Raw genomic sequence first — 15,201 nt, 5'->3', positions numbered from 1 at the left:
ACTTTGGATTTCTGCCCACTGCGCTCGTATGAGATCTTGAAGTAGGTGAGTTTTGAAGATGAGTGGGGATTGCTTTGAAGATGGAGGGGATGTACCAATCCTCGGCAGTTTTCCTTGACCATAGCGCGAAGAGTAAGGCATTGAGAAGTGCTAACGAGGACGAAGTGCTTAAGGAAACCACTGGAGACCTGGCGCTGCTCACTGGGTGCTCTTGGCTGGTAATAAAAATTTATTAGCTGAGCGATCTGTTCTCTGTTGCTCAACTCTCCTGGCCAATCCCAAATGGTGTCTTGAAGAACTTGAGTGCTGGACCTTCTCCCTAAGTTTCCACTTTTTGTGTAGCTCTGTTTTTCTGTCTGAGTCCTCCACGTGGCTCTCTTTTGTAGAATTACTTGGCAAAGGGTTCCCAGGGCTGGTACTTCCTCTGGGCCACTGTGATGGAGAGCAGGGAAGATGGACTCTGTAGAAACCGTGGCTATCAGGGTGTGGGTGTCAGGGACGCTAGTGAATATGTACAGAATTCTAAACAACCGGTCAGGAGTGGTTGTTGGACCTTTCACAATAAAAGGTGATAATTGTTTAGTGCTGGTGCCCTTTGTCTCCTGCCCTCTGGCTCTCTTGTAGTATTGTAAGTGACAGGTGCTGAAGGCGTGGACTTGATGCAGCTCTTCCTCCTCCTGACTTGGCAGATGAAACAGGAATGCATTCTTGGGATTAACGCATCAAAATGTTGCGGTTTAAAAACTGCTTTGAATAGAGTTGAGTCCATTCGAAACACTTACCCTCTTTCTGACAAGATTCATTTCTTTCAAGGAGGGTTAGGTTTTTCCGTTTATTCTGTTAAAACATAGGTGGGGGGAGGGATCTACAGAAGAGTATTTTCATCTCCATTGAATTATGCCTGGGCTCCTTTTCTTCTGTTTTTAAAATTCAGTAATGCCTGTCCTTGCCTTCACCGCCAAAAATTTCCCAGTATGGAAATAAAGTAAAAAATGAAACTTCTTTCATTGACCCTTACCTCCTGGGTTCCCTCTACTCTGTAATAACTACTTTTTAGCCGTTTGGTGTGTATTCTTCCACTAAATATTCAATGAACATGTAAATGAATCCATGTGTATCTGTATTGCTTTTTATTTTTTTATTTTTAATTTTTTCTTTTGCTTTTTCTCTCCAAAGCCGCCCAATACATAGTTGTATGTTTTAGCTGTGGGTCCTTCTAGTTGTGGCGTGTGGGACACCACCTCAACGTGGCCCGATGAACGGTGCTGTGTCCACCCCAGGATCCATACAAGCGAAACCCTGTGCCACCCAAGTGGAGCAGGTGCACTTAACTGCCGGGCCATGGGGCTGGCCCCATGTATCGCCTTTTAAATTGCCAGCCAAAGCCTTTCAGTAACATCCTGAAGAGGTGACATAATTTTACTTTTAAGTGAGTTGAACTTCTCTGCTCCAGAAAAAAATGTTGCCTAGATATTTTAACTATAAACCATTGAGATGTAGCGACCTGCAGAGAGTTATCATGAATTGATGCACATATGCCAGAATTGGACCCGTCTGCCGTAGGAGAAGGAGTTTTCTGTGTTCTGGTGATTGACATTGGATTGGGAAACAGTCTTTGTTAATTTCTTTGAACTATCACTTTAAGAAGAAGGGCCATGTATATAGTACAGGGAGGCCCTTTGCAGTAATAGTCAGACTTTTATGGTGGCTAGTGAGTTCCTCTGTTTTGCGCTTCTTGGGCTGTGTTGGAATTCTAATTATAAGTTCTAAGAATTCTAATTAAAATGGGCACCCTCTCTGGAAATAAGAACTATATTTCAATTAGTAAATTTCCTTAACATGTGTTTTTTTTTCTTTTTTAATTTTTTTTTTTTTAACAGCAAGCCAGGGCTGAGCAGGAAGAAGAATTCATCAGTAACACCTTATTCAAGAAAATTCAGGCTTTGCAGAAGGAGAAAGAAACCCTTGCTGTAAACTATGAGAAAGAAGAAGAGTTCCTCACTAATGAGCTCTCCAGAAAGTTGATGCAGGTAAATGATCTTTTCTGTCCTCTCACCTTCCCTGCGTGTTTTTCTCTCTAGGAAAAAACGACTTTGATAGAGCACTTTGCTGGAAACATTTGCTGATGAGGTTGTAGCTAAAGTTCTTTGGAGATAAAAAATGCCAGGTAAAGATGGCAGCAGTGTGATACTCAAGACTGGTTTGTAGCTCATCTGCTTAGGTGAGATAAGACATTTTATACCCCGAGCATTTCAAAGAATTGCTGGTGAGCCTGAGGCCTTAGCATGAGAGTAAATGCTGGATGTAGTATTTTGGAAATATGAGGATTAACACCAAATGTAAGATTTCGTTCTCCTTTTATGTCGAATCTGTAATGAATACATAAACATTTTTGGCAGCTGGAAGCGGCTCTTTTGCACTAAAATATGAAGTGTCAATTTGGGGGGGAAAATAAAAGGTATCCGTGACAGTTAAAATTACACACATCAACTGTGTTCAGATTAGTGAGTAATAGTTACTGAACAAATATCAGACTATTCAAACTTAACATTAATCACTAATAAGTTTTAGAAGGCACCGCACAAAACCTATAGGAAGGCTTGATCTGCTAGTTCAGAGGTTCTCCCCCCTCCCTCCTCCTTTTTTTCTTTTTTCTCAAAGCTTACTAGTAAAGTACAAAAGTAAAATTTGTTTAGGGCAAATATTTTGTGGGTTACTTAATATAAACTTAAGAATAAGTAGGGTAATACATTTTCATTATTTAACACAGTATTTGTCCAAAATACCGAGCAGGTATAAAATTCTCCCAGGAGGACCATTATTGCTGTTTTATCAGATGGCTGTGAAAGGTGGAAACACTCCTTTGTATTTTCTTTTCCCTGGCATCGCTAACGATTTCATTTGTTAATTTGGTTAAAGTATGCATTTTTATGAGGTTATAATAAAAGGATATTTGAGACTTTTAATAAACTTCCTAAATTCTTTTCTTATCGTCCAACATAGATAATACTGTAAGAAAAGACCAGAAGCTTTGGTGTAGAAACTTGAATGTTAAGACCATACAATGGTCCAGGCAACTTGTGCTCCATCTTTCTTTTATTCTCATTTTTATATCTAATTACTAAATAAAGATACTGTTTACAGTCTTGCACAAAATTTGATTTATATTAGCTGTTGAGAGGTGAAGAATACAGGTACCCAGGCATTATTGTCTAGCAGAGATTTATGGCAGAATTTCTGCACTGGAACTTTTTGTTTATTTGTGCATTCTGATTTGAGAAAGAACCAGGGAGGTTAGTTTGACCTTTGACTATATCCACCTTGGCAGCATTAGATGGCTGATTCTGCATGTAGTTTCTAAAATTATAGGGATGCAATTATGGTTTGTTTTTCTGTTTAGTGTATAATCAGGTGCCCTAATTTTTAATGCTGCAAGAAGCATTTTTTGTTTTCAACTTAAACATGGTTGTTAGTATTTGGAGTCTTTGACCAAAGTACATTATGTGGCAATGAAAACCGAGCCAGATCACATTCCTTTTCTCCGTAAAGACTCATCTTCTTTGTGAGTGGCTCTGTAGTGTATAATTTATCAACAGCCTCTCATCCACTTATCATCAAACCCACTTACTTTCCAGGGACACTGGTGTCCCTTAAAATAAGGTACTGAATAAGAGTGAAAACATAAGAGCCACATGTGACAGAAAAGGAAGTTATAGTAATACATGTGGCATAAGAAGGTTTGAACTTCAAATTTAAGCTCTGAACATCCTATAAATAAAGCTATAACCTGGAGAAGTATAGTGATTCTTGTTTTCATAATTCTTTATTTAAAAAAAAAAGTTTTACTTGTCAGGAGAAAAAAATTTTCGTATATTAAAAACTTGTTTTTTTGAGGGGCATGTCTCTTTCTAAAGAGACTGAATGATACACAAACTGAACAACACAATAAACTGTTTTTGCCAAAAGTAGTATATGATGTGTAGCACTAGTCTTCATGTGGCCAAGTTTTACGTTTACCCTCAGTCAAAATAAAGCATATAGGGCGAAGGTGTCATCCCATTGCTTGGGTAGCTCTGGGTGGGTCTGTAGCTTGTTAGGGATGTAACTTGTAGAATCTGGACAAACAGATGGTCAGCTTGTCTCTGAGATAATCTCACATGAATCCCAGCTGGGTTCTTAGGCTTTTTATATATATTTTGTAGTAAAATTTAAGACATAAGATAAAATTTGCCATTTTACCTGTTTTTGGGTGTATAATTCAGTGGCATTAAGGACATTCACATTGTTGTGCAGTCACCACTGTCCATCCCCAGAATTTTTTCAAACTGGAATTCTGTACTCATTAAACAATAACTCCTCATTCCCCTCATCCCAGTTCTTAGATTTTTGAGAGGAGTCGGACGGTAGGTAGTTTGAGGTTGAGGTCTCTGGCAAGTTCTAGCTATGTCTACTCTGTGGCAGGATAGGTGATCTCTCACTTTAGACACTTGGCAAATACCCAAGAAGTCCTCTGGTGTTAGCCAGTTGGAGGGAACAAGGGTTGTAGGCCCATGTTACCCATCCGCCAGGCTTTCCTTAAGGATTTAAACCAGTCCTTTCTTGAAGGCTCACATTTTCTGCCACCCAGTGTGGAGAACTGATCTCCATCTGGAACATTTTTCGAGTAATTGGTACCAATAGACTTTCCCAACTGTGTAATTACTTTAACATGACTCTGTAGGATGTTTGCTTCTGGATAGGACCTTGTTATGAAAAGCCTGCTCAGAGAAACTGAACTGCAGACGTCACTGATAGACAGATGAGTGAATTGACCTGTTCACCCTGAAAGCCTTTAGCATTTTTCACCCAAAGGCCACCGAGAGGCTATTTATAGAACAGTTTTGGTTTTGTCACTGTGCTTTGGCTGTCGTCTCTGGTATAGTGATTGAACAATGCTTTTATGTGCATTTCAAAGGAATTCTTTGGTCCTCAGAACAAAATGAGATTATTGCTGTGGAGGAGACACGTCCCTTCCCATCCGCTGGTATTTTGGATCTTTAAAAACAGAATCAAGTTTATTTAAGTACAGATGAGAAGGAATCCCTTGCCCTTTCAGAAGATCGAGTTCTGGAGATAGCTTAAACACTTCCAAATATGTTAATCCTCACTGTGAAACAAACAAAAACACACCCCAAAAAGAGCATGCAGCTTTTCTCCCTTGTTTTTGTATATATCCACTGGATTGACAGAAAATTATGTCTTCCTTTTGTGAAAACTCTTGTCTGAAAAATCTGCATCCTTCTGAGCCTAGACCATGGGATTCATTACCTGACTGGTGAGAATTGTCCTAAAAAGAACCCTCTAGTACTTTCACTAAGTCCAACACAGGCCTGCATCAGAACCACATTCAGCTCTGGAATGCCTTGAAGACAGTTTGTAGTTTAATCATAATTATAATTAAAATTTATAAGAAGTATTTTGTGAGCCGACTCTTCATCAGGATTTGATATATAACGTGCACGTTAGAAAAACAATCTGAAAGACTATTCTCCAAAACGTTAGCTTGGCTGCTGAGCTTACAGGTATGTTAATTTTCTTGTGTCCCTTATCTTCTCATTTTGTAAAAGCAACGTGCATTGCTTTTGTAATTAGAGAAGATCTTATTTCCTAAAAAGGAAATTTAAACTTTCTGATGCCTGTTTGGCTCTTACCTTTTGAAACCTCCTTCTCTGTCACTGAGTTTGAGAGCTCAGGGTCCTACTGTCATAGTTGCATCTGTTTGTCATGGACAGCAATGCCCCCACTGAAGTCCGATGCAGAGTCGGACTTATTTGCAGGTGATAGAAGATTCTGGACTGCCCAAATCATTAAGAGCTAGTATAATCAGAATTCTCTCATGATTAGCTTAACTGTCTTGTCAGTCTCCATATGATTCATTCCACTGGCCCTCAGTCTTAACACTTTTTTAAAAAAAATCCCTACTTCCCCTGGCTAACTCTCACCCACCAATCACCAGTGCCAACTGGAAGACCTGTCCTTGCTGAGACTGATAATAGATTTAGCAATTGTGGATTTTTTTTCTTGCTTTTATGAAGCATCCTGCTCTTTGAGAAGCCCTGTTCAGTTGTTGCCTGTACACTTCTCAACCAATGCCACTGCCAAAACTTAATGAATACTTCTTGTGTTTTTTTTAAACCCTGGAAGAGGACTAAGGTAAGAAGAGTACCAGGTATTACATATGTCACTCAATCTTTTCAAGCTAATCCAATTTCCAAATTTTAGACCTAAAATAACAAATAGGTTTATAGTTTTGTACTTTTGATTCACATTTGAAATTGGATCTGGTCCTTAGAAAATAATGCCACTATAGCTATCATAGAAATTATTATACTCGTGTCCTTATGAGAGGGGGCACATCCTTATGGATGATTGAAAGTGCTTAAGAGCACAAGTTTTCTGGATCTCTTGTTAAGTGGCATGGTTTATTTTTATAATTATTGACTTGGTCCCTGAGATTAGAATGACTCCTAGAATTAAAATAGTTGAAGTTTCCTAGTATCTCTGGAAAGATGATATATGGAGGAAAGGAAGGAAGTTGTGGGCAAAAACCACAGCTGAGGCTGCCACTACCAAATGATTTATAGCTGAGCAGTTCAGAAGGCTATCACGCAACAGAGTTATTCTTCCATCTCGTGGCACAGGAATAAAACCGAGAGGAACAGTTTCAATAAGCCCCTGAATCTGCCTATTCATCTAGACGAAGGCTTACCACTTCATTTACCTTCTCCCTCTGCTCCCCTCAATTCTGAAGAAGGAGTTTCTTCTTCCAATACTATCTCGATGGATTCAGTGTTTTAGAGTGTACGCTTCCCTAACCACAGAAAGGCTATGTCTCTGGGTAGCAGGCGTTTCTGCGGGTGTTAGAAATGAGTATAGACTCCCAGTTCCCTTCTCCTCAAGCGTGTACACCAGAATCTGAGGCTGCCTTTTTTACCCAAAGTTTTCCATGTTGCTGGGATGGCCATGAAGTCGTTTCATCTGTGCAGGCAGCAAAATCACGTGCCAGGGTGATAAATATGTATGAAGCTCTGTTTGGTTGACTTTAAAGGCAACTAGGCTAAGACTGCCACTACATCCATTCAGATGAAAACCTGTTTCTCCCCACGGCAGGGGAGAAGAGACCTTGCAATATGTTCTGTATGAAAGTGGCTAGACCAGTAGCCCTCTTGCCTCTTAGTTTGTCAGAGCTCTTAATGCTGGCCAGAAAAATTTGCTATCCCCTAATAGTTTACAAAACAGTTGGAGCAGGGATTTTTTTTTTTTTTTAATGTTGTTTTTCATTCCAAGTTATCTAAACCTCAGCTTTGTCTGTTCTTTGTTTCTTTTTATGGAGCAAGAGGCTTACACATTGTGTTCACGATACATCTGCAAACGGCTCCTGGGATGTTTTTAATGCATTTTAGATGCTGCAACCACCAGGGACCAAATTATGAGCCAGAATTTTCCTGTTAGTAGAATGCCAAAAACCTCTCATTCCAACAGAATTTGCATTATGATTAGAAAATACAATAAACTTGACGCAGTTCTTTAGTCTTAAGAAGTCTCTGAGTTTCTTTCAAAGTGTGTGTATGTGTGTTGATTATGGCTAGATTTGATGTACCAGCATAGACTGCCAAAAATGTAAGGGCCTAGAACCTTCCCATTCTGACTTCTTTGACAAAATGTGGGAAAATGCAGGTAGAGAGAAAAGAAAAGTAGAAGGAACATGAAATGAAAAATAATTAGATGAGGCTGGAGTGAGAGGTTGCTTATTCACCAGAGTAGGGCTAAGCGTTGTTATTTCTAGTTGAAAAGGTGAATCTTGGTTATCGAAGGATACTTGGCTCCACTGTAGATGGACTTTAGCCATCCCTGGAAATGCTTTTCAAAAGATTTTAAAACTGCAGTTAAAAATGTTGCAACGTTTGCATTTCTCGGGTGGGTTCTTTTTCATTTTCCAAACGGGGCACAGTCAGCCCAGTCTGTAGTTCCCTTGACACGCAGAGGTGTGTCCTGCTGGTGACTTCACCTCCCTTTGTCCTCTTCTTCATAAGCCAGATGAGAAAGATGAGGCTTTTCATTTTAATTTGCGATCATGACTCAGCTTAGAATGAATTCTTGGGCGAAACACTCTATTCTTCAGAAGAAACTGCTGGCTTTTGCATGATGGATGTTCAACAGGGAAGGCTGACTCCAGAGCCTAAAGGACTTTTTAATTTTATTTTTGGAGCATCTTTCTTTAACCTTTCTCCTAACCAGATTTCTTTTTTTTTCTTTTTTTTTTAAATTTTATTTTTCCTTTTTCTCCCCAAAGCCCCCTGGTCCATAGTTGTATATTTTACTCGTGGGTCCCTCTAGTTGTGGCATGTGAGATGCCGCCTCAGCATGGCTTGACGAGTGGTGCCATGTCTGCGCCCAGGATCTGAACTGGTGAACCCTGGGCTGCCGCAGCGGAGCGCGCAAACTTAACAACAGGGATTTCTTTAAAGGTGGTGATGCTTTCAGCAGCAGCATGAGATTGAAATTCGTAAACTCAAACGTAGCCCTTTAGGTGTTCTCAGTGGAGGGATGCCTGATGTTGTTCTAGAGCCGTCTGCTCAGAAGTGGCTGCTCGACTCTAGTCCTTGGTGTTGAGAATGTTGACAAGGAAATAAAATCTTAAAAATAATTAATTTTCTAGAAGGATTTACCTATTTTTTTCCTTTGTAAAAGTTGTATGTGCCTTCCACTCTAGAAAGTGATAGAGTCAATAATTTAGACAAGCTTCACTGAGCATAAGTAAAAGCTAGACAAAATCCTTTTAAATTTTTGTTAAAAGCATTAAAGAACAAAGAAGACAGTGAAGAACTGTTGGGCTGAGCTCAGGGGGAAGATGGGAATCGAGAGAAGACCCCAGCACCCAAGGCCGCTTTTGTCCTGAGAGCATTTGCTCTTCATTTTAAGAAACAGCTGAGAAACTGAGTTGTGTTTTTGGTAGCTGTGTGGAGCTGGGGTTCCAGAAGTCAAAGCTCAGGGCTGGCCAAAGGTGAGGACAATGATAAGTCACCCCCACTTTAAGTTGGAATCATGAAGAGCTACACCCTCAGGATAAGAATGAACCAGTTTTGGGGCCGGCCCCGTGGCTGAGTGGTTAAGTTCGCGCACTCCGCTGCAGGCGGCCCAGTGTTTCGTTGGTTCGAATCCTGGGCACGGACATGGCACTGCTCATCAGACCACGCTGAGGCAGCATCCCACATGCCACAACTAGAAGGACCCACAACGAAATATACAACTATGTACCGGGGAGCTTTGGGGAGAAAAATAAAATCTTTAAAAAAAAAAAAAAAGAATGAACCAGTTTTGCATCATCTGGGAGAACCAGAGAACATAAAGCTTTGGTTTTGGATTAAGGTGGACCCAGACTTATGGTGCCTAGAAGAAGAAAATGGAATTTTCTGGAGGAAGATACCATCACTCACCTAGGCCGCAAGTTTCTCCTACAAATAAAATTTCGAGTACGTTGTCCATCATATGAGAGAACCAGGGACATGGAGATAGGAGATTTCATGAATGTAAACCAGCAGAAAGAAAAGAATAGAAAGGGACTTCACAGATATTTTAGATATTGGAATTATCAGACATAGACTACAAAGCAACCATATTTACTACAGTCAAAGAAATAAATGACAAGTTTGAAATCTTTGTTAGGAAATTGAAGCATATCCCCGCTTTTCTTGCAGACATGCAAAGGATAAATGAGTAACTACATGGCAATGCATTTGAAATTTTAGATGAAGTAGACAAATTCTAACTTTCTACAACCGAATGAGGAAGAAATAGAAAAGCTGTGCTTTCTAACCATTAGAGAAATTGAATCAGTGATCAACAGCCTTCCTAGAAAAAGAATTCCAGGTCAAGTGGTTTCGCCAAGAGTTGTAGCAAACATTTAAGGATGAAATAATTCTAATCTTCTATTAACTCTAAAGTTTAAAAAAAAAAAAAAAGACGCTTCCCAGCTTATTTTAAGGCTAATATAACCTTAATGCTCAAACTTAAGTACTAGAAAGGTAAATTATAGTGAAATATCAATTGTGAACAAAAATTTTATAAGGAAAATGAAGCCAAAAATATATTAAAAGGATAATGCTTCATGACCATGTTGGATTTACGCAAGGTTAATTTAACAATGGAAAATCAGTATGTGTAATTTGCCACATTCACAGAATAAAAAGAAAAAACCGTGATCATATTAATAGATGGAGAAAAAGGACTTGTTAAAATGTAACAATTTATTACTAAATCATAGTGAACCAAGAATAGAACTTAAGGGGCTGGCCCTGTGGCTGAGAGGTTAAAGTTCTACATGCTCCACTTTGGTTGTCCGGGTTGACATTCTAGGTGGGAACTTGCTCCACTCATCACTCATGCTGTGGAGGCATGCCACATAGAAAATAGAGGAAGATAGGCACGGACGTTAGCTCAGGGCTAATCTTCCTCAAGCAAAAAAAGAGCAAGATTGGTGATGGATGTTAGCTCAGGGCAAATCTTCCTCACCAAAAAAAAAGAAGAAGAAAGAAAAAGAGAGAACTTAAAGCTGACAAAAAGTGTCTACCAAAAGCCTACCCAAACATGACGTTATTAGACAAGTTAACAACTTTCCCTTTAAAATCAATAACAAGAAAAGGATGTCTGCTGTATTTTCTTCTGTTCAGCATTGTTGTAGATTCCTAGCCAGTAGAGAAAGGCAAAAAAAAAAAAAAGAGAGAAAATATACAAGGATTAGAAAGGGGAACTAAGATTGCCACTTATTTATGGTCTTATAATTGGAAAATCTTAAAAAACTTACAGTAAATAACTAGAATTGCGTTTTTTCACATAAAAAATGTATTTCTGTATACCAGCAACAACCAGTTAAGTATGAAAATGTAGAAGATAGCTTCATAAACCGTGAGAAGGTATTAAGTGCTACAGAACAAAATAGATCTATGTAAAGGTTATGGGGGCTGTTGAAATATTAAATGAGTTAATCATTGAGATGATATTAGAACACATCTTGGAGAAAAGAAAGCTAGCCATGTGGATCTCTGAGAGAAGAGCATTGATGCCAGAGAGAAAAGGGAAGTACTAAGGCGTGAGGTGGGCTTGTGCCTGCCATGTTGGAGGAGCAGCAGAGAGGCCAGTGTGGTTGCAGTGGAGCCTTATGGGGAGAGGAGGAAGAGATGAGATTGGGAAGGCAGTGGGTCTGGGGTTTGATGGCCAGCATGCAGATCGTGTAGAGCCTTTCGAGCCACAGTCAGGACTTAGGCTTTCACTCTGAGATGGGAGCCACTGGGGGTTTTGAGCAAGGTAATGAAATGATCTTGTTTTGATTGCTTTGATTGCTGTGTTGAGAAGAGATTATGGAGTGGGGGCCAAGGTGAGAGCAAGAAGATCTATTAGAAGGATGTTCTATAATCCACGCCAAGAGATGAGGTGGACTGTTCTAGGATAGTAGCAGTGAAGATGGTGACCACTGGGTTCTGGATGAATTTTGAAGGAATATCTTATAGGATTTGAGGATGGATTAGAAGTGGACGTGAACAAAAGACGGAGTCAAGGAAGACTTAGAGGTTTTGGCTTCAATGGGTGGAAGAATGGAGTTACCATCGTTTAAGTTGGAAAAGACAGCAAGTGGAGCAGACTTGGAGTGAGACGGTCAAAATTCAGTTAAAATGTCTAGACGTCCAAATGGAGATAACAGATAAGCAGCTGGACAGAGGTTCTCTCAACAGAGAAGTCTGGGCTAGAATATAAATTTGGGAGTGTTGTCATTAATTAATGCCTAGAGAGTAGAACCAAAGACATATCATAGGACATCATGGAAAGAGGATGCAAGGACAGACCACAGAGTGAGAGAAGACATGTGCGACATATATAACCAACATAAAGCTGCAAATTTGTAGGAAAAACAGACAACCCAGAAGGAAAATGCCAAGAGACTTTCATAGACTCTTCACATAAGCAGCTAGCCAGATGGCCAGTAAGCAAATGAAAAAGTATGCAACCCCAGTAGTAATCAGGAAAGGTGAAATAAACCACAAGATGTTACTAGAGAATTCTGCACTGCTCTCAGAGAATGGAAAGGGTTTCAACCATTTTGAAAACAATTTGACATTACCTAACGAAGTTGGGAATATTCATTATCTATAACCCAGCAGTTCCACTCCTGACTATATTTCATAATGGGTGCACATATGTGCTAGATGTGTAGAAGAATATTCTTTATGGCAAGTGGAAAACTAGAAATGACCCAAATACCCATCATCCCTGGAGTGGATAAATGGTGATATACTCATCCAATGGGATATCATAAGGTAATAAAAATACAAACCACAATTAGACTCAATAATAGAAGTGAATGAGATCACAAGGTCATTTAGCAGAGGAAACTAGACAAAAAAGAATACGAAACCAAGCAAAACTAATGTTTAGAAATAAATACATAGACTAAATTTTTTTTTAAGGAAAAAGATGCAAGGAAGTGAATACCATAAGAATCAGGAGAGCGATTACCTCTAGCAGGTGGGGGGGCTATGATTATGAAGGGGCTTTGGGGGAGCTGGTGATGTTAATATTTCTTAATTGGGTGAGGTCACCTGAGAGCACTATATATATGTGTGTACACACATACGCTAATGGTATCCTTTATATTTGCCCAGTTGTTTTGCTCATCCTGAGGCTTCGTCTAGGAGGGAAACAGTTCTTAGGAAGTGAGGATATTATCATTTATCCAATCAGTCTTTGCTTAGATAAGGCTTTTCTAGATGCTCTGGAGTAGAACTGGGTAAGTCCTGCTCACTGTTCTTTGTAGAGCTTGAAGTCCTGTAAGGGTGATTGAGAATATATCCTGGGTGCTTGAGGGTGGCAGCACCATCAGGGATAAGGGCAAAGGCTTAGAGGCCAGAGACCTAGGTTTTAACCCTGGGTCTGCCCCTCGCCAGCTTTGTGACTTTGGGCAGGTTACCTTACCTCTCTCAGCTGTGGCTAAATCCATTGTAAAATGCACATAATAGTATCTACCATAGAGTTATGGCGATTGAGTGCATTGATGCCCATAAAGTGCTCGGTACATAGTAAGTGCCTTGAAGTGTTAGCTGCTTTTAAAAGTATCTAATAGTAGAAAGGAAATGAAAAACACCATGAACTAGACATTAAAGTGTGCATGAAGCACAGTGTGCTCATCACAGCTTCGAGGAGGGGGAGTATACATCATGCTGAGGCTGTGTGGGAAGGCACTGTGGAAGATGTCTTCTCAGCCCTACCCCAGTTTCAGTAAGTTGGAGGGAGGGATTCAGGCGCTCTAGGTGGGGGGCGCAGTGTGACTAGGGGTAGGGGGCAGGAAGTGTGCAGCAGCTTGTGTTAGAGTGGTCCAGTGTGACCAGCAGGGCTTGCAGTCTGTAAGACCCTGATCAGAGTTGCCTCCAGAAGTGTTTACTCAGCATGTTGAGTTTGATTTTTTAAAATTTAATTTTTTTGGAAAAGATACCAACTTTCCCTTTAACTGCAATTGCTACCATTCTCTGTGCTTAGATCCATCCATTCTTTGTTTGCTAGAAGCCTGAACCCTGAAGGCATTTATGTTTGCAAAACTTAGACTGTTACTTGGGCTAAGTGTGAAAATAGCATAAGGAAAGCATGGGAAGCTTGCATAAGGACTGGATTGTGGATTTGCACCAACATCATGCAGATGAGTTTGGACTTAATCTGCAGGTAGTACGGAGCCCTTGAAGAGTTTTGAGCAGGGTGTTGAAATAATAGGGTTTGTCTGCTAGGATGGCCTACGGTGGATCCAGGGAGATCCATTAGGAGCTTTGGCAGTGTCCCAGTGAAGAGAAATAAAAGACCTGCACTAGACTGGGGCCATGAGCATAGAAGGAGGGTATGTTTGACAGCTGATATGGAGGCTGACTTATGCCATTTGGTAACTGATGAGATATGAGGTGTTGGCTGAGAATAATGGTACCAGTAACAGAAGAGGGGAAGGAGGTGGGAATAAGTGTGGGCCCAAGAGGCGTTTAGTCGTGATGTTCTAAGTTTGAGGTGGGAAGGCTGACTTTGTGCTCAGGCTGCTCAGTCGAGCAGTCTTGGGAAACTCAATGTTCTGAGTGATAGTTTTGAACTTTTTTTTCAAAGTTCAGGTTAATAACATGATAATTGCTTTTGACAGTCCAATGACTTAATGAAGTTATTGTCCTCCGGTAGCCTTTACTTGGTCCAATACAGATAGCTCTAGTCCTTGGTAGTTGTCAATAGACCAGGGATGTTGGGTTGCGAGACTGTATGTAGTACAGAGAGAAATATTAGTGTTGACTAGTGAAAACAGAGGTGGGGGCATCTTGGGTTTATTCTCAAGTTGCGTTGAGAAAGCTGGGTCCTGGGGCTGGTGGCCAGAAGGCTTGCCTCCCTTGGCATGGGCTGGATTGACAGCAAGCCCAGACTTGTAAACACACTTCACCCAGCCTGGGATTTGGCAAACCAGCTGCATGCTCGGTGAGCGAACTGGCTCAACAGCCAACCTACATGTGCACCTATGGTGGTTCTCTCAGGTGAACGATTTCCAATGCCTCTACCTGCTAGAGAGAATTCTGCCCAGCATAAAAAGTTATTCAATGAAGAGTTCTTGAGTCTCTTGTCTAAGAGGCCTGGTTCACTGAAGTGATTCCAGAAAGCCTTTGTGAATTATAAGAAAGACAATAATTATTGGTAATTGAACGATGCTTAAGGCTAGCCTGTTTTCGATGAAATTAATGCTGCACTTGTATTTTTTAATGGGCTGGAATTTTGCTTTGGGCCTCCATATATAATGAGTGGGTACAATAAGAAAATGCTCAAGTTTTAGTACTTAGAATTTTATAAGTTTATAATTGTATCATTGCTTATGGCTTTTTCAGTTATGTTAATATATTTTTCATGCTAAATCCTAAGAGAACAAACCTTTATTTGTATAACCCTAATTCCATTGAAAATGTGCTGCTGGTGAATCATCTGTTACATAATGTGATTTTAGCTCTACAGGGTTTTTTTTTTTTATGTTAACAATATATTGCACAAATAACAGTTATAAAGCTATTCTATAACCTTTGAGATTGACTTTATAAAAAGTATATTTACAGAAAATTCTAATTTTGAAAAAAACTTAATCGATGTAGGTATTTTGCTTTAGGT

General features: G+C 39.9%; 1 protein-coding gene across 1 annotated transcript in view; it reads left to right on the top strand.

Annotated features, from left to right (window-relative positions):
• The window catches only part of CCDC6 (coiled-coil domain containing 6), a 108,328-nt gene that overhangs the window by 54,865 nt on the left and 38,262 nt on the right, over positions 1 to 15,201 (top strand). The window contains exon 2 of the mRNA XM_001503415.6: positions 1,881 to 2,030. Within this exon, the coding sequence (XP_001503465.1) occupies positions 1,881 to 2,030 (150 nt within the window). The remainder of the gene's footprint in view (positions 1 to 1,880; positions 2,031 to 15,201) is intronic.

Source organism: Equus caballus, chromosome 1 (genome assembly GCF_041296265.1).
Source record: "Equus caballus isolate H_3958 breed thoroughbred chromosome 1, TB-T2T, whole genome shotgun sequence".
Classification (NCBI taxonomy): domain Eukaryota; kingdom Metazoa; phylum Chordata; class Mammalia; order Perissodactyla; family Equidae; genus Equus; species Equus caballus.
Note: the sequence above shows the minus strand (reverse complement) of the source record. Positions and strands in the feature narration are given on the sequence as shown.